Source organism: Neltuma alba, unplaced genomic scaffold (genome assembly GCF_004799145.2).
Source record: "Neltuma alba isolate B1F8T4 unplaced genomic scaffold, ASM479914v2 tig00010372_pilon, whole genome shotgun sequence".
NCBI classification, from domain to species: Eukaryota; Viridiplantae; Streptophyta; class Magnoliopsida; order Fabales; family Fabaceae; genus Neltuma; species Neltuma alba.
In genome coordinates, this window is record NW_021635277.1 from 223,626 (window position 1) to 240,779 (window position 17,154).

General features: G+C 33.2%; 3 protein-coding genes across 3 annotated transcripts; 1 reads left to right on the plus strand and 2 right to left on the minus strand.

Moving 5' to 3' along the window:
- The first annotated feature begins 4,145 nt into the window (after positions 1 to 4,145).
- LOC114756106 (60S ribosomal protein L44) lies at positions 4,146 to 6,124 on the plus strand. The gene is made up of 4 exons (XM_028945023.1): positions 4,146 to 4,220; positions 5,327 to 5,506; positions 5,681 to 5,755; positions 5,839 to 6,124. The coding sequence occupies exons 1-4, from the start codon at positions 4,218 to 4,220 to the stop codon at positions 5,896 to 5,898; spliced, it is 318 nt and encodes a 105-aa protein (XP_028800856.1). The 5' UTR covers positions 4,146 to 4,217; the 3' UTR covers positions 5,899 to 6,124.
- A 549-nt stretch (positions 6,125 to 6,673) lies between these two features.
- Positions 6,674 to 9,027, minus strand: LOC114756110 (putative clathrin assembly protein At4g02650). Its single transcript, XM_028945027.1, has 3 exons — positions 8,531 to 9,027; positions 8,283 to 8,458; positions 6,674 to 7,764 (listed from the first exon to the last, which is right to left on the minus strand). The coding sequence occupies exons 1-3, from the start codon at positions 9,025 to 9,027 to the stop codon at positions 6,674 to 6,676; spliced, it is 1,764 nt and encodes a 587-aa protein (XP_028800860.1).
- Positions 9,028 to 11,353: 2,326 nt separating this feature from the next.
- LOC114756111 (peroxidase 43-like) lies at positions 11,354 to 15,429 on the minus strand. The gene is made up of 4 exons (XM_028945028.1): positions 15,208 to 15,429; positions 14,855 to 15,037; positions 14,003 to 14,165; positions 11,354 to 11,766 (listed from the first exon to the last, which is right to left on the minus strand). Exons 1-4 carry the CDS (start codon positions 15,427 to 15,429, stop codon positions 11,354 to 11,356), a joined length of 981 nt encoding a protein of 326 aa, XP_028800861.1.
- Positions 15,430 to 17,154: the final 1,725 nt, after the last annotated feature.

The following is a 17,154-nucleotide window of genomic DNA, read 5'->3' on the forward strand; positions in this document are numbered from 1 at the left end:
CAGAGGAATATTTAGATAAAATCTGAGTGAATTATATGTTTTTCCCCTTTATTTGAGAAAAATAACATGGTATGATGTTGTTTCTACACAGTAAGTAAATAATGTAAATTAACTGAATTAGTCCTACAAATGCAATACTATATTAGATCTGATAATATATTTATTTAATGAATTTGATCCATTTCCATTCTTTACCGATAAGGATTATTTTGAAATAAAAAATAAAATAAAAAATACATATAATTAGATATGTTACATATTTATCTTTCTTTGATAAAATTAGAAATATTTTCATGTGCATTACATAGAGTAGTAGATTAAGTTTAAGATCAATGTAACCGATCACATCAAATGAGGTAAGGCTTCTCATTGTTTGTATGTATGAAGTCTATAAATTTTATATATTAGACTACGCATAATGCGAGTTTGAGATAAATGGTATGTTAAACTCTACTATATAAAGCTTATTTATCAAATTTCTTATAACACTGACAATATGTTACTCTAATCACCTCATCTATCCAACCATTAAATTATGAATTAGTATTTTAACTAGTCATAAGTTCACTTTTTATAGTCACAAATACGTATAATAAGCAAAGAATCTGTATATTAAAATAAAGGAAGAAAAACAAAACCCTCACGGCTTGGTTTGCTGCATGATGATGGGTTTTGACTTCTGACAAAGGCAAAAGTGAGACAGTGGTGCAAGAATGATTATGAGGCCAATGTGTAGCTTTTAAGTGAAGTTAATTTTTGCTCCATGCAGCTACTACTACTACTACTAAAAGGTCAACCCAAATTTTCAAAATTAGTCAACTTCACAACAACAAAAATATAATAAATACTCACTTATTTTTTCCCTACACATAAATATTTTCCTATTGGAGGCTATCACATTTGAGATACTGTCGAGTACTAAATATTAACACTTCTCTCAACGGGGATTTAAATATTGGTTCACTAAGTTGTGAGGCACTGTCATCACTCAGTCTTTAATATAATGCTACCTAATTAATTTGAGTAGATTAAGAAAGTCAGATAAATTAGTTAATTACAAAAAATGTAACATGATCTCCTCAAAATATCCTTCTCTAATACAAAATTATATATCAGTATATAGGTTGTGTAAATTAGTTCAGGAACAAATGATAAATTTGGATAACAAAGTAGAACGAAATCTTATATTTAGAACTAAATTCTGTTTCAACTAACTTTTATATGAGGGATCAGAAAGAGTATTATATATATGTCATTTTTCATATGATTATAGAAAAGTAATAATTTTTCTGCAATGGTGCAATCAAACCGGGCCTAAACGCACACAACTCACAGACTACCTTTGTGCTCTTTACAAAAAGAATTGAAGAGAACACCAACGTAACAGAGGACCACAAAAAAACAGATGATATATAGTATTAAACAAAGTAAAGCTAAAGGCACATAAAGTTCAAAAGCATTAAGTAGTGTGACTTTGTATGTGCATATATAATAACAGGTTGCTTCAAACATATTACACACACACACACACCAGACATTTCTGAGAAAGTCAATTTAAAGTTTTTCCTTTTAAGCACAGCATGAAGGCTGGTGGACGATGATGCATCACATGTGTCATTTGTCTTTGCTGAGAAATTAGTAACATTCTAGAAATGCAATAATAACTTTTATATGCTGCAGTAATGCATAGAAAGACGGAAAAATTATATACATAATTGACTTGTCAAAAAATGGGATTGAACCAACCATTTCAACTAAAAAAGTGTTTTATCTGGCTTCATGTTAACTTTGGAGATTTGAGAGAAATAAGAAGAAGAAAGATGGAACTTAGATGTATTATTCATGATAGAGCACATGCTCATACAATCATTGTAACCCACTTGGGTTAACACTAATCATCCCTTATACAAGGGTGATAAACAAACCCCATAACCTATGAGGATTCTTAAGATGGGAGACCCAAGTTAACCTCCCCCTTTCATGATGAAGATTACATTATCTCACACTCTAAACACATTACACTAGACCTTTTATATAGGCCTATCTCACTTAGTAAATGACTCAATTATCCCCTCTCTAACACTTCAAAATTAAGAACTTGTCAAACTTGTCATAACTAATGAACTACTATTTTTTTTTTCACTTTTATTTTTCCTTTTCTAATCTGAACCGTGTTTTTCTTTCATAGCCCAAAATTAGTCTATCACTGTTTAATGCAATGATTTACGAGGCTCATTTGAGGCTTCAGAACATTTACAAAAAATGGGCTAAAGGTGGTTATTGAGCTTAATAAGCCCATAATTAAGACATGAATGAAAAGCCCATTGTGGAGGGGCTTTTTGATCGAAGAATTATTGGGTGCAATCAATGACCAAAAACCAATGTTAGTCCAAGTGAAAGAGATTTGAGCACCTTAAATCTCATGTTATGAGTTCGATCTTTGGGATAGTGTGTATGGAAAAAATACTATTAGGAAGGGTCCTTGCTACAGCACTTGACAATACCCTGAGAGATTAATCTCTTACCATTTGAGTGGGAGGATACTCTGGGCAACCAGAAAAAAAAAAAAAGGCAAATGGGACTAATGGTGCTAAATTTAGTAGAAGGGGCTAGTCCTCCATAACGTGATAAACTAATATTCAAATCTCCCTGAAAAAGGTGCCTGCATTTGGTATCCGACAGTGTCTTAAATATGATTAATTCCAATAGGAAAGTACCCATGTCTACCAAGAAAAAAAATGATGGCAAACAGGAATCAGATCTAGCAGAAAAGACTAGTTTTCTATAACATGGCAAACCAGTGTTTGAATCCTTATTAAAAGATGTTCCCATGTTTAGTACCTGATAATATCTTTAACATGATTGCTTCTAGCAAAAAAATATTTGCCTTTAGTTTTTTTTTTTTTTTAAATTGCATTCAGATAGATCTAAAACCAAAACGAGATGAGAGGAGGGCAGTGATTTTCTTTGCTCTCTACTAGAGTTTCACTATTTTGGAGTTCGGGTGGCACTTCGAAGCTTCTAAACCCAGGTAAGCTTCCCTAACTTAATTTTCACCTTTAAATTTTGGGTTTTCAGGGGTTTAGAGAAGGAAAGCGATGGGTTAGTGGTGGATTTTGAAATGTAAGAGATTTCCACTAATTAAAATGGGTTTAAATAATGGATTGGGTTTGTGAGGGTTATTGTTTTTCATAAATAAAACAAGTTTTCACAAATCCTAAGTTAAAACATTAGGGATGGATTCCCCTTGTTGTAGAGGATAAATTAAGTTTAAATTTGTTGGGAAGAGTAAGGGTAACGGGGAATTGTCAATGGAAGAAAGAAGTGTTAGTAGAGGAATTGCAGTAGCAATAAGATAATTAACAGGACCACCTGGTAAATATATAAGCTAAAATACAATTCATTCAAAAATTTAAAAAATTATCATAAAAAGCAACACTCATGCCAATAAAAAATAAGCAAAAGGAAACTATTATTACATTTATAAAATACATATTTCTTCTTGTGTGTTACGGAAAAAAATAGTATGAGTTATTATTAGTTTGATCTTAAATCATTAAAATAAAATATCAAAACAATTAAAGGGATTGCATTATTTACGAACCATTAATATGATGACTTATTTTGGGTGACTAAATAAATTTTGAGAAATATTCTAAATTGTGTTGTGTGGCTAAATAAATCATAATAGTTTTTTTCTGGGCATAAAATTAAATCATATACTCCTCTGGTCTTTAATATAAGAGCTATTTAAATAATTTGATTAGATTAAGAAAGTAAGGTAAGTTAGTTAATTATAAGAGATATGACATGTTTTTTCTAAATACCATAATCATCTTCCTTAATGTCCTACATCCCTCTTTTACTTGATTATGGTTGAAAGAGTATTCATAGGATAATTTTAAAAAATTAATAAATATAATAGGTCTTATATTTAGGATTAAAATTAACTTAATAATTAGGTCTTATATTAAGGATTCGAGGAGTATGAGTTTTGCTGGTGAACAAAAAATCATATAATAGTTTGAGCATATAGAAATAATGGGCCGGCGTGTTTTACTCCCAGGCCCAACGTTGAGCCCAAACTTCTTTTTGACCAGAAAGAAAGAAACGCATAAGTTAACCCTAATACATAAGAGGCCGGCGCCTCCGCTTTCTTTTGATTCTGAAGTTTCTGCAATTCCTGGCCGCTTAGCTCTCCCCTTCCCACGGTCGAAATGGTAACCTTCTCTATCTCCGTCGACTCTCTCTTTGTATTTTATCGACTTCGCTCTGTTTCATTTTTACTTATTAAACGCGAATTAGGTTTCTTTTCTCAGTTTTTCTTTTCGTAGTATCTGGGTCATTGTGATTGAATATCGTGTGTTGTTCCGTCGGAGTTGATGATGGAGGTGCATTGAAAGCTAAGGCATTTTGGATTTACCTTGTTTTGTTTTCGTTGTTTAAAAATGCATTTTCTTTTTCTCTTTTCGAAGAAAAATAAAGGCGCGTGCTATGCTGATTTTACATTGGGTTTTGTCGGAAGAATGTGGAGCTCAAAACCGGGGGGGGGGGTGGTTGAAGTGTGCCAGTGTATAGGGTATCAATTCACAGGAAAAAAGTTATTGGTTTGTTTGCAAAGTTTAGAGGTTCAAATTCAATGCCAAATAATCATGGATCTATAAATTCAAGCTACGAGGTAAAATTTCATAATTGGTTATTTTCAACACCTTCGGTCTTTCAAATGCCAAGAAGTCGCTATAGCTCTGGCTTTTTCATCTTTTCAATTCTTTTAAAGTTCAATTAGAGAGCCTGAATCTTTGCTGAGAGGGGTGGGCATTATCTTTCTTCATTGAGGCCTTTTCCTGTTTCTGTAGTAAGTCCTGAAATCTCAGTTGTCAGTCATCTAATTCCGAACTACTTTATTTTGTTCGATGAAGAGCTCATTCATGCATCCTTTTATTTCGTTGGCCTTGGCATTTATTCGGTGGTGAACTATTGTCCTCTCCTCTCTGTTACTAGACTGGTCCCTGTCTGAATTTGTTTTGCTAGCTTTTTTTTTGGGACTTCAATGCCCGAAACTCAAATTCTTTGCAATGCTTGATTAGGGTAGATCCCATTCAGTTTTGTTGGAATTAATTGTAAATTAGTGCCATTATGTATTATGTGAAATATTTTAGTTGTTTATCCTGTGTTATTTCAGTAACCTCACCATGAGGTATTACTTGTGAAAAGAAAACATTTGGTATGGTTCAGTAGTTAAGAAACGGGATCTCTACTATTTCTTTTGATAAATTAACTGGTTAATGCATATATAAGAACATGCAGTGTGATGTTTTTCCTGCAGGTTAACGTTCCAAAGACCAAAAAGACTTACTGCAAGAATAAAGAATGCAGGAAGCACACCTTACATAAGGTGACGCAATATAAGAAAGGGAAAGATAGCCTTGCAGCTCAGGGTAAGCGCCGTTATGACCGCAAACAGTCTGGATATGGTGGTCAGACAAAGCCTGTCTTCCACAAGAAGGTAAACCAAATTTGCTGTTTCAATGTTCCGTGTTTCTGTAGCTAATCGTTGAGGCATGCTAAATGTGCTTTTTTGGGCATATAATTTGCACTCCACAGTGGGTGGTCGATTTGTTATTTGAGACATATTCCTAATCCTAATTTACTATGATTCTCATTGCTTTTCATTAATTAGGCAAAAACCACCAAGAAAATCGTCTTGAGGTTGCAGTGTCAGGCGTGCAAACATGTGTCCCAACACCCAATCAAGGTTAGTAGATCATTGGATGATTATATTTTCGTTCTATTGTCGGAATTCATCAGTGATGGCTAATTCATTGTTATATCTTGCAGAGATGTAAGCATTTTGAGATAGGCGGTGATAAGAAGGGGAAGGGAACCTCTCTGTTTTAGGCGGAGAAATGGGATCTGCTGGCTTTTGCTATTATGTTTGGCATTTTTATTTGTTTTAGTATGGGATATTGTCTTCGTTGACATTTCTTATCTATATGTTATGTAGTGTTTTCACTTAATTTTGTGGAGCAATTAACTGAACCTGTTCAAATGCTGCAGTCAATTTTGATACTGTTAAGCCTCTGAAAATTTAATGTTTCGAATTAAAGTTTTTTTTTTTGGCTTATTTTGTTCTCTAATGAAATGCTCTCAATGGGTCTATCTCGTACCAGAATGGCAAAAACTAAAATCCAATGTGATACGCCTATGTTATTCTAAGCCTAAACAAGTGTAATGATAATTGGAGCTGAAAGTTGTTTGCTCTTTAGTTAAAGGCACGCTCGTGAACTGTAGTTTCGGCTGCGGCTGCTAATTTTGTCACTACATTACTTGTAATGGCATGTGGTCTCTCACTTTCTCTTCATAATTTTCTGAAAGGAAGTGTTCAAGATGCTCCATTTACTCTGGGAGAGTTCCGATGCGTTTTCAGTTAGTTGTTTTGTTTGATTCGAGTCATTTTGTTCAAAATGAAGACTGGAAGATTGGCAAGGGAAAAAAAAGGGGAAATGAGCACCGCTTTAAAAAATTTTTGGAGTGATAATTTAATGGCACTACTTAATTACAATGGCATTCGTCGCGTTTGGTCCTGAGTCCTGCCGGAATGTTTACATCACCATAAGGAGATACAGGAAAGACTGTAGTAATTAGGTCCAAACTATTGGAAAATTTATCCTAATTAGTGATAATAGCTCCCAAAGTTTGTTGGATACCCTCCCATGTAATTGCTAGGTTGCATCCTTGCCATCCCAGCATGGCCCTGCATGCCATTTCTTGCATATTGCTGCCACAATAATTGTTCCCCCGCCATCAATCTCTGCTTTTTCTCGATCTCCGACATTTGAACGTAAGCCGGAGGTGCCACTGCCATTGAAGCTGCAAATGGGTCTGCATTATTAACCCATCCTGAAGAAGCCGGTGGTGCTGGCAGGGCAAGCATCGGGGACCTTCCGGTCGAACCTTGAGCCACACTGCTTGCACTTCCGGCACCATAGCTATACCCTTGAATGGCTGAATTTGTAGCTGCTTGGTTATACATCCCATCCAACAATAACGCATCAAATCCACCTCCTAATGTTGGCTTCTGGTTTGACAATTTGCTAGCTGATTCCACCAATGTCGTTTCCCAATCTGAACCATCTCCAAAAGCATGCCATGGAAGAGCTAGTGTGGCACTAGATGACTCGGAAGTCGTCGGTCCTGCGCCATCGAACAGAGCCAAGGCTAGTTTATCCTCATGTTGTTCTCTTGTTACCATATCATCATCTCCTAAGTGCAACAAGTCACCTTCTGCTTGTGCAACTTTTGGTTCCTCAATTTTGGGCTCTTCTGCTGGTTCCTCTTTTGTCTCTGGTGGTGGTAGTGCCTTGATTGCATCCATATCCTCTTGTGGCTCTGGTTTTTCTGGTTCTGCAATATTCTCTTCCTGGGGTTTTGCATTTCCTTTTGAGTGTTCCATGGCGGTTCTCTCTCTAATGACATCATCCATGACCTCGAGTTTCTTGGAGGTGATCCTTTCGATGTCTGGGAACTCAGAAGAACGTGCAATCCCCATACTCTTGTTCCATGTGTAGAAGAGGTCTAGTTCATCGTACTGCTTTCCAACACGACAGAAAATGTCATAAACCTTGATGCAATCTTGAACCTCCATATCCTCAAAACGGTCAACCAAGATCCCCAGAATGTCTGTCATTTCAAAATATATTTGGAAACTCTCCTTCAATATAGGGTAGAGAGCCACCATCACAATTCGATGGTTCTTTGCTTCTCCTGTTACAGGAAGAAGAAGAATGAGAATCTGATTTAGTTTACATTTTTAAAGATGCAATATGCAGATCAAAAGTCTAAGATGCTTAGTTCATTCTTATATTAGATACAGCATAACAATTATACACTAATTCAAAATGTCCTACATAAATATCATTGAAATTCGATGCAGAAAAATAGTATCCCTCCGGTTTTAAACATAATAGGTAATACAAAAGTTTGTTTTGATGCTAAATGTAAAATATTAATCTACTTTGTCCTCCAAATTTATAATTTTCTTTCCTAGGCTCTATTGCATATGCATAGTAATGGCGCTTTTCATCAATAGAATACTTTCCAATACAAATAATTAAAAGGGGGCATTTAAGAAAAGTTAATAAATATTTTTTAATAAATAATTAACGTAACCAATTTTTTAAATAGCCACAAATTAATTATTAATTATTTAGTTTCTAAACTTAAGACCAAGCGAGTGTTGTTAACATGTTCATGCAAAGTTGCAATATGAAGTATAAACGAACCTGAGGGACGACAAGCCAAGAACCTCTCAAGCAATATCTGTAAATGTTGCATCTTAGGGAACAATGCCTCTGTCCTCAAGTCATGCAATGGCGTAGACCTACCCAAGCTTTCTGATCTGTTCTTCTCTCTGTCTTTGTCTCTGTCTCTCTCTCTGTCTCCGTCTCCATCTCCGTCTCTGTCTCTGTCCCTATATGTAAGCATGTATCTATCCCTATGGTCCCTTACATCCTCGTCTTCTTCCTCGTACCCGAACGAGCTTCTTCTTCCTCTCTTATTCTGCATCTTATACTCCAACCTCTCGTCCAAGTACAACGCATACATCCTCACGAACGCCGAGAAGTCCCACGAGTTAGCCGTCGAGCTGTCCCGAAAATCCGACATGTTGAGAAGCCGAGTGCCCCGCCGTGTGGCGAAGAAGATCTCCTGCTCATAAGCGGGATCACCCTCTTGGAGGAGCCGTTCGATGAGGACCAGGGACTTCAAGGCGACGGTCCAGCTTCGAGTGCGGCTGAGACGGCGGGAGATGGCGGAGACGCAGGCGCTGACATGGGAGCGAGAGTAACATGTCAAGCTAAGGATCTCTCTGACGTGTTTCTCGTCGCCGGGAGTCTCGTTGTGCTTGGTGGCCTTAACAATGGCGATGTCGAGGTCGGCGAGGGCGGTGGTGCTTCCGACCTTGGCTAAACCGATGCTTGTTTGATCCTTTACTGCCCCTAATGCCCCTCTCCAGATCTTGCTCGTCATGTGTCAAAGGTCAACGCGATCTGCCTGGGGCGCTATCAGTGGCTTCTGGATTTCTGGTCACCTGTGAACAATCTCATGTCACATTGTGTGTTTTACTTTGAGAATAGATGATTTAAAAAAAAAAATGAGGCTACTGAAAATTATTGCCAGTCCATGACAGAAATCACAAGAAGTTGAAAAGAAAGGTGTCTCATTCTTTAGACCAAAAAAGGAAAAAAAACTGATTTTAAGCATTAAAAAAATTTGAAAATGACACTCATACTTGTAGCCGAAAAATTATAAAAATGAAAGGAAAATTTTTTGATAAATTCCTAGTTACCAAATTTATTGCCTGAAGTTGCCTAACAATTTTTTAACTGTGTAGCATGTCTTCAATTATATAAAAATGCTGCTTTTATTTTGCACATAGTTAAAAAAATAGATTATGTATAATTGAATAAGAATTGCATCCGTTGAAAAGAGGTTGTGCCTGAGTTCTTAAAAAAATTTCAGTCACTTTTGAAAAATAAATTTTGCAATAAGAATTTTTTCAGTAAACTTCTCAAAAAAATAAATGAAACTTATTGAACAATGACTATTGTTAAAAAGAAAAAAGAAAGTCACTTTCTTTCCCTAAGACAATCGTACGTTAAAAAATTAATATCAATATCAATATATCTATAACGTCTACAAGTTATTGTATCCTTTTGTAGGAAGTGATGAACTAATTGCAAGAAGCCATGAACAATATGACTCGTCTTAAATTTCATCCAAATGCATGAAACTTAGTCTGGTTCAAATCCAAAATGCAGAGCAGATACCTGAATCAATATAAAGGAGATCAAAGGGGCAGTGGGACTCGTGAAGGGATCAAGGTGCCATGAAAATCGCTCCTTATTTTACGTATCCTTGTTGCATGCAAAGACAAAAACTCAGAAGAACAGCCCAAGTTTTCTGCAATTTCTGCTAATTTCAAACCTTAATTAATCAGAGGAAAGAAAGAAGAAGGAAAGAGAATTGGAGTGTTTCAATCTTCACAGCTCTTTCCTTTTTCTGTTTCCCCTCCTTTCCTCTGTTTTTCTTTATTGGGTCAAAGCATATTATTATTACTTTCTCATCAATTTCAGATTAGCCAACCATATGACCCTGCTTTTCAGCATTAAATTTTGGTAATTTTGAGAGATTTTCTTGGCTTCCTCTTCTATATTTAGTGGCATCTCATAGACATTTTTGTCTTTCTCTGACCTTTTCAAATGCTTCAAAAAGATTCTTTCGTTTTCTAATTCACGGTCAATATTGCTCAAATGATATCTCCCATTGTTCTGTATATTTTCTAATGGTTCAATTAAATTTAAAATATTTTTTAAAGTTTCAATTCGTTTTCTTAAAAAATAATCTCCACAAATTCAATTCTCTCAAATCTGTATGCTGAAAGAAATTCAAAGGAGTTATTGCTAATTCAACTTACGGGAGAGTTGTAATAAGATCCTATGAAAGGAATATATTTACAAAAAAAAAAATTTAATTCTAAAAAAAAATCTTAATAATAAGTGAGCAATTAAAATTTTTTTTTAAGATTTTTTTGAAACATGTCATTACAGTTCAGTTGTCATGATACTTTTTTGAGAATATATTTATTTCATGAGATCTTATTGCAATTGCCCTAAATCTCTTCATGTTATGTCTAGGGAAAAATACCAATAATTTTCCAAGCGCAACTTTAACTTTATATAAGGCTTTAGCTTAATACCTTAATTTAATGAGGTATCTTTTCAGTCTTGTAATCTTAATCTTGACAGCATTATTGTTTCAAATAATTTTTTTAACAAATGTTATTAAGCATTTGAGAATATATTTTATGAGCCTTTAAAATTCCAATGTCATATTTTTTTGTTAACGACATTAAGATGAATAGATTAGAAGTACACTTTATACTCCTCCTATCCTTAAGGAATCAAAATGAAATGTCATATAAAATTAAAGCACTAAATATTTATTTTTATTTTTTCCTTTTCTTAAAATACAACTTTTGAGTTTTGTTTTCCTTACGCCTACTTCTCTGTGAGAGATATGAAACAGAAGCAAAAGTATCAACATGATTATTTCTATCAACAAGCAAAATAGACATACTTAGGTCTCTCAAGAAATGTTACAATAATTTATGATAACTCCAATAATATTACCTATCTCTAGTAAATAAAACACCCCTCAAAGGTACAAGATTAATTTGAACTGTATATACATATAATAATAATTAAAAATAAGGCCATAATCATCAACTTAAATCCTCTTCAACCTAGAAAACTAGAGAGAAAATTACAGATCTGAATGAAGTTGAATTAATTAATTAATTAAATGAAGAACATTTACGCCTAATCTCTCCAAGTGAACCAGTCTTGACCCCAATGTGACCCATCTTCACAATAGAATCAACAAACTCAGACTCAAAAGATGCTCCAAACATTGGATCAAAGTATGAGTCAATCACACTTCTTGTGTTATCATCATCAGCCAGCCTTGCATCGGACTCCAACACTGCAAATCCTTGCCTTATGTTCTGCAATATGTGCTTGTCGAATTCCCTTTCGCTCCCTTCATCCATCGCTAGCCGGATGTTGACGTCACCGTTCTTCGGACACCTCGATTGCAGCACCGGCAAGAATTCCGGGCTGATCGATGGATCCGATCCGCCTCCCGGCATGAAGTTGTAGAGTCTTCTGGTCATGAAGAAGCAGGCTGTGGTGCCTATTGTATGTGCAGCTGAAAAGGAGGAGTTGATTTAGTGAGTTGTTAATTAGAAGTGATGAAAATAATGCAGTTAAGTTAAACAATTGAACAATTTATGAATTGACATGTTAATCTAGGTTGCTGAACAATTCTAGAGCTTGTTTAATTAATGTTCAATTTTTATCAATAAATCAAGATAGTTTTAAAAATAATGAAAATCAGTTCCTCATTATTTTTAATTTTTAAATTTGATTCCTGTTAAAATTCTATCAATATTTATATTAACCTTGATTATGCTACTATTTTTTTCATCGTCTATACTCTTTAAATACGCATATTGTAGACAAGAATGTGAATATGTAATTTGCAATATCAAATTAACTTACATACATGACAAAATAATGGACTTAGATACATCTTTTTTATACTAGGACTAAATAAAAATTTTCATTTTTTTAAAAAACATTAATCCTGACATCGTTTTTTTAACTAGATCTCTAAAAAAATTATGGTGCCATATATATGATCTGTTAATTCATGAATACAGACAGATACTACGCAACAAACTCATTTTGATGGATATATTTAGCTATGATTAATTTAAGTAATTTACTTATTCTAACTAAAATGAATTTCATTTAAGAAATCTCCATAAATAGATAAAGTTGTTGACAAGTAACCTATCATAATCACATTAATGATATTTCCCCAATTAAGATGAAGTCTTACATGAGATTCAATGTCTAAAAATTCCCTTGGTTTCTATGAATGTAAGTAATTAATTGTTTCAGTTATTATATATAGAACAGTGTGACTAAGACTGGCATATATGTGGCTTGGCTTAGCCTATGTGTTGTAATTTTTCTGATTATAGCTTAATTCATATAACTTTACCTTCTCAAATTTGCCAGCCAGAAATGGAATGTGAATTATAATATGAATGTGAATTAAGTTCACATTATTTGAAGTAAGAAAATTTTAATCTTAAAATCATTTTAAATGATTGAGATACTAAAAACGTGTGAATGATCTTGAAATTAAATGAATTTTGTGGCATTTAAACTGTTCATTACATTTTATTCATTCCAAAAAGTAGAACGGTTTGAATTAATATCTTTGTGAAACATAAATATAATATTTTTTTAATCAATTGAACCCATTTTCATTAGTTAGTTTGCACTTTTTTTGTTCTAATAGTAAATCTATAATTTAATGGACATTTATGTCAAATATTTACATTTAGAAAAAAAAACCACAGATCATGAAATAACACACAATTCAAGATTAAAAAAAAAACTCTATTGGTAAATTGTTATGGATGTCTCCAACTAACATTCAATATATATATATATATATATATATATATAATACTCTCTCCATCTGCCCTTAGTTATCAAAATTAATACTACATAATTACCAAAATTAAGCGGATCAAGTAGCTTGTCTGTATTTGAATTTTTTTTTTGTTATTGTTCAATGTGTTTCTAATTAAATAAGAATATTTTAAACATATCATTTATTAAGAATTAGAGAACAAAGATATTAAATAATAATATTTTTAAAATATATTTTAATTAGAAAAAATCAGGATAAGAAGTGCCTGTTTAAAAATTTTATGATTCTGAAAAACATAAATTCAAATACTTATATACTTTAGGAAAAATCCCACGAAAGCAGCCTGAAAATTATTATATTTCAAATCAAGAATTTCTTTAAAATTAATATTTTTTTCAAGTCAAAATGTAGTGAAAACCCGTTAAAATATATAAAACAATTCTACTTTGAGATTTAATAATTTTTTAATTTTTTATGCGATATTCCCTATATTTTATAGGTGCCAAATGTTAGGATCCATACTTTTCGTCTATAAAAACATATCATTCTTTTTTACTAAAAAATTTTTAGATAGAAATTTTTTTTTTACCAATTGTTATAATAAATGATGTACTCCTCCGGTCCTTAATATAGAACCCAATTGTTGAGTTGGTTTTGATCCTAAATATAAGACCCATTTCTCATATTTATCAATTTTTTCTAAATTACTTCTATGAATACTCCTTCAACCATAATCAAGTAGAAGAGGGAGAAGAGGTATTAAGAAAGATGATTATAGTGTTTTAGAAAAAATGTGTCACTTTTCTTATAATTAACTAACTTACCTAACTTTCTTAATCTAATCAAATTAGTTAAATGAGTTTTATAATAAGTACGGGAAAATATTATGTTTAGGAATGAACGAAGGAGTAGAGAGAGGAAGAGATAAATATACCACTAAGAAGGACAAGGTCTTTGTCAGAGAGTCCCTTGTTTCGGAATTTGGCTTTGAGTTGGAAGATAGAGTCCGAGACATCCGGCATATCATCTGCCAGCGATACGTTGGACACCAACCCATCTCTTCTTCCCGTTGCTACTCTGTATGATGGCCCATTCGCCTGCATACATATATATTATCCCTTATCATAAGTCATATTAAATACTATGAATCTTAATATTATCCTCTACACATAATATAAATATGTATCGTAATACGACATACTATTCGTCTATTGTTAACTGAACCCGTCATCCATTCATTTCTCGTCCATGCTCTCTCTCTCTCTCTCTCTCTCTCTATATATATATATATATATATATATTATACTCTCTTTTATTACAAAAGAAAATTTTGGTCTAAAATATAAAAAGTTAACAGAATAATTAATGATTTTTTTTAACTTTTATACCTCATTATAATTAGAAAAGAGAGTTTTGAATACAGAAGAGAGATGATAGAATTTTCTAATCACATTTTTAATAAGGATAAAATAGATAACTTGCTAATTTCTATAACTAATGTTCCTTAATTTGTTGGAAAGTTTAACCGACTTCTTATATTATCTTGAAGATCCTATGAATGAAGAATTAACGTAACTTGTTATATCTTGAATATTTGGCGCAAGATATTACTCGTAACTTGTATTTGACCAGCACATATACCCATATATTAATTGCTTCTTCGTTTCTCAGAATTCAATGATACGTCGTTGAACGAAGTCCCATGAAAGGTTGTGATACGACAAGCAGTTTACGGAAGTAGAGGAAGTGAGAAGAAATTAAAACCAAAGAAAAAGAAAGGGAGTACCAAGAAGACGGCGTCTCTGGCAGCCAAAGCGACAATGTCAGCGCACGAAACGACACCAGGGCACGTGGCTTCCAACTGCGCCTTGGCTCTCTCTATCACATCAAATCCTCTCACTCCTTGATGCCCGAACGCGTTCTTCTCCGATTTCTCGTCATTCTCTATGAGTATCGACCCATCACACCCCTTACACATTTTAGATAACATAAGAGCCAGATCCTGAATTATAGTATATTCATTTTCTGAGTTTTTGTTAAGTTATTTATAAAAATCGTTCTTTTATATAAATATGATCAAAAATAATAAATTATTTTTTTAAAAAAGGGTTAATTGAAATTAATAGTATTGGAGCTGACCTCGACGAAGCAGTCATGGAAATGAAGTCTGAGCAAGATGGCGGCCATGTTGGGGTCGGAAGAAACGGCGCCGTTTATGACGGTGCTCACGATGGATTCTGCGTCCGGGCATGTATCTGAGTAGAACCCCACTCGAAGCGGCTGCGCTTCACTGCTCAACATCGTCGTCACTGAGGCGCAAAGCCCAAGAAGAATGAGTAGTGGCTCAAGAGAAAAGGCCATCGCCATTAATGGAGGAGGAGGAGGATGGATCAATAATGGCTGCTTTCTGGGTTGGCAGAATGAAGCACACAGGGTGAGGTTGATGATGATGAGGATAGAGGAAGACGATGAGTGATGAGTGAGAAGCACCGAACGCTAGAAACCGGCTGTTATATATACAAACGGCAATGCAAGTTCTAAATGACATCTTGACGACTCTAATGCTGCCACCTTTTCGTGAAAAATGGAATGAATTGGGGAACAGGAAAAAAGAAAAAGAAATTCCGGTGGGGATTAATTATCCCTGTACTCAATCATTTAATATCTATTTATTGTAAGGACAAATAATTTGCCATGAAAAATCACTTCTATATACCTCTCGTTTTTATTTTGTATTCAAGTTCTTATTTTGTAACTTATATATACATATTAAATATCTTCACAAAGATTAAGCTAAAAATTACATAAAATTATGTGGGACATCAATAAAGCTGTGAACTTTTTTTATTACATGGTATTACTCTCTTCTAATCTTATTTATAAATTATTGAAATAAAAAAAAACTGTTAACACATGTTAACTCTATCTTAAAATTTAATAATTATACGATTTTACTTCTATTTAATATTCAATTTATCTTAAAAATAAAAAATCTACACAATAATAAATAAAAGATAAAATAATATATTCAAATGAACAATTTAATGACGTAATTTATATACAAGATAAAAAAAACTTATCCTTTTATTTTATAAATAAGACTAAAGAAATACAGAGGAAATGTATATAATGTAATTTATTTTATATATGTTAAATCAATATGCTTCTACGCATAAAAATAGGAGTAAAAGCTTATGGAGCGTATTTGAAGTGTTAGGGAAATATTACATTTACATTGATGTGTTAATTTATACTCCTCTGGTTCTAAATGTAAGACCTTTATACATATTAGTATAAGGGTTTTACATTTAGGAACGGAGGAGTATTATTAATTTATTTACTCTTTTGATTAAATTGATGCGAGGAGTAGTAATTAGTGTGTGAGGGTGAAACATGTCCTAATTTGCGGCATTATTTATTTTGGGGTCCAAAGTCAAAACATTTGGTTGGTTTCAGAATTTTTATTCCTTCGATTCTCTCCACTTTAGTACTACTAAGCGGCTGAAGAGAAGTTAGCTGCGTACACGCACTTCAACTCCCCCCACTTGTAGCACTTTGTCTTTTTCTTCTACCAGCTGTACTTCACTACTTCCCCTTGCCTCTAGATTTGCATGTCCCCCCAATTGGTCTTTTTCTTCTTATTAATTACCCTCCTCAAGACAAGTCAAAATTAATTATAAAAAATATGTAACGAGTTAATAACAAGTTTTAATATTTATGTTTTTTTTTCATGATATCTCACAACGATTTTTTCCTTTATAATCATGAATAACTATTCTTAAAAATAAAAGATATAGTTTAAGTTGTATGGTTGGGCAAAAAAAAAAGTTATATATGGATTTTATTTTGAACATATAAATATTTCTTTTAGTTTAAAATACTCCCCCAGCCCTACTTAAAAGTAGTTAAGAACAATCAATGTGTAAGGGGAAGAGAATAAGCAAATTATTATAACGAAGAGAATTATGAAAGAGAGAAAATGTGTGATGAAAAAAGATGATATTTGAGAAATGAGACAATAAATATGTTAAATATTAAAATAAGTAATTAATAGGGGCAAAATATAAAATTTGCTACAAAAATTTA

Bases quoted from the DNA above. Each gene is read 5' to 3' on its own strand.
- LOC114756106 (XM_028945023.1), top strand. The intron at 5,507-5,680 runs GTAAACCAAATT...TTCATTAATTAG, and splicing joins AGCCTGTCTTCCACAAGAAG to GCAAAAACCACCAAGAAAAT. The intron at 5,756-5,838 runs GTTAGTAGATCA...TATATCTTGCAG, and splicing joins TGTCCCAACACCCAATCAAG to AGATGTAAGCATTTTGAGAT.
- LOC114756110 (XM_028945027.1), bottom strand. From the start codon at position 9,027: ATGACGAGCAAGATCTGGAGAGGGGCATTAGGGGCAGTAAAGGATCAA. The intron at 8,459-8,530 runs GTACGAGGAAGA...GGACAGAGACAG, and splicing joins GGAAGAAGAAGCTCGTTCGG to AGACGGAGATGGAGACGGAG. The intron at 7,765-8,282 runs GTTCGTTTATAC...TTCCTGTAACAG, and splicing joins CTTGGCTTGTCGTCCCTCAG to GAGAAGCAAAGAACCATCGA.
- LOC114756111 (XM_028945028.1), bottom strand. From the start codon at position 15,429: ATGGCCTTTTCTCTTGAGCCACTACTCATTCTTCTTGGGCTTTGCGCC. The intron at 14,166-14,854 runs GTACTCCCTTTC...ATATGTATGCAG, and splicing joins CCAGAGACGCCGTCTTCTTG to GCGAATGGGCCATCATACAG. The intron at 11,767-14,002 runs GTATATTTATCT...CCTCCTTTTCAG, and splicing joins AGACCTTGTCCTTCTTAGTG to CTGCACATACAATAGGCACC.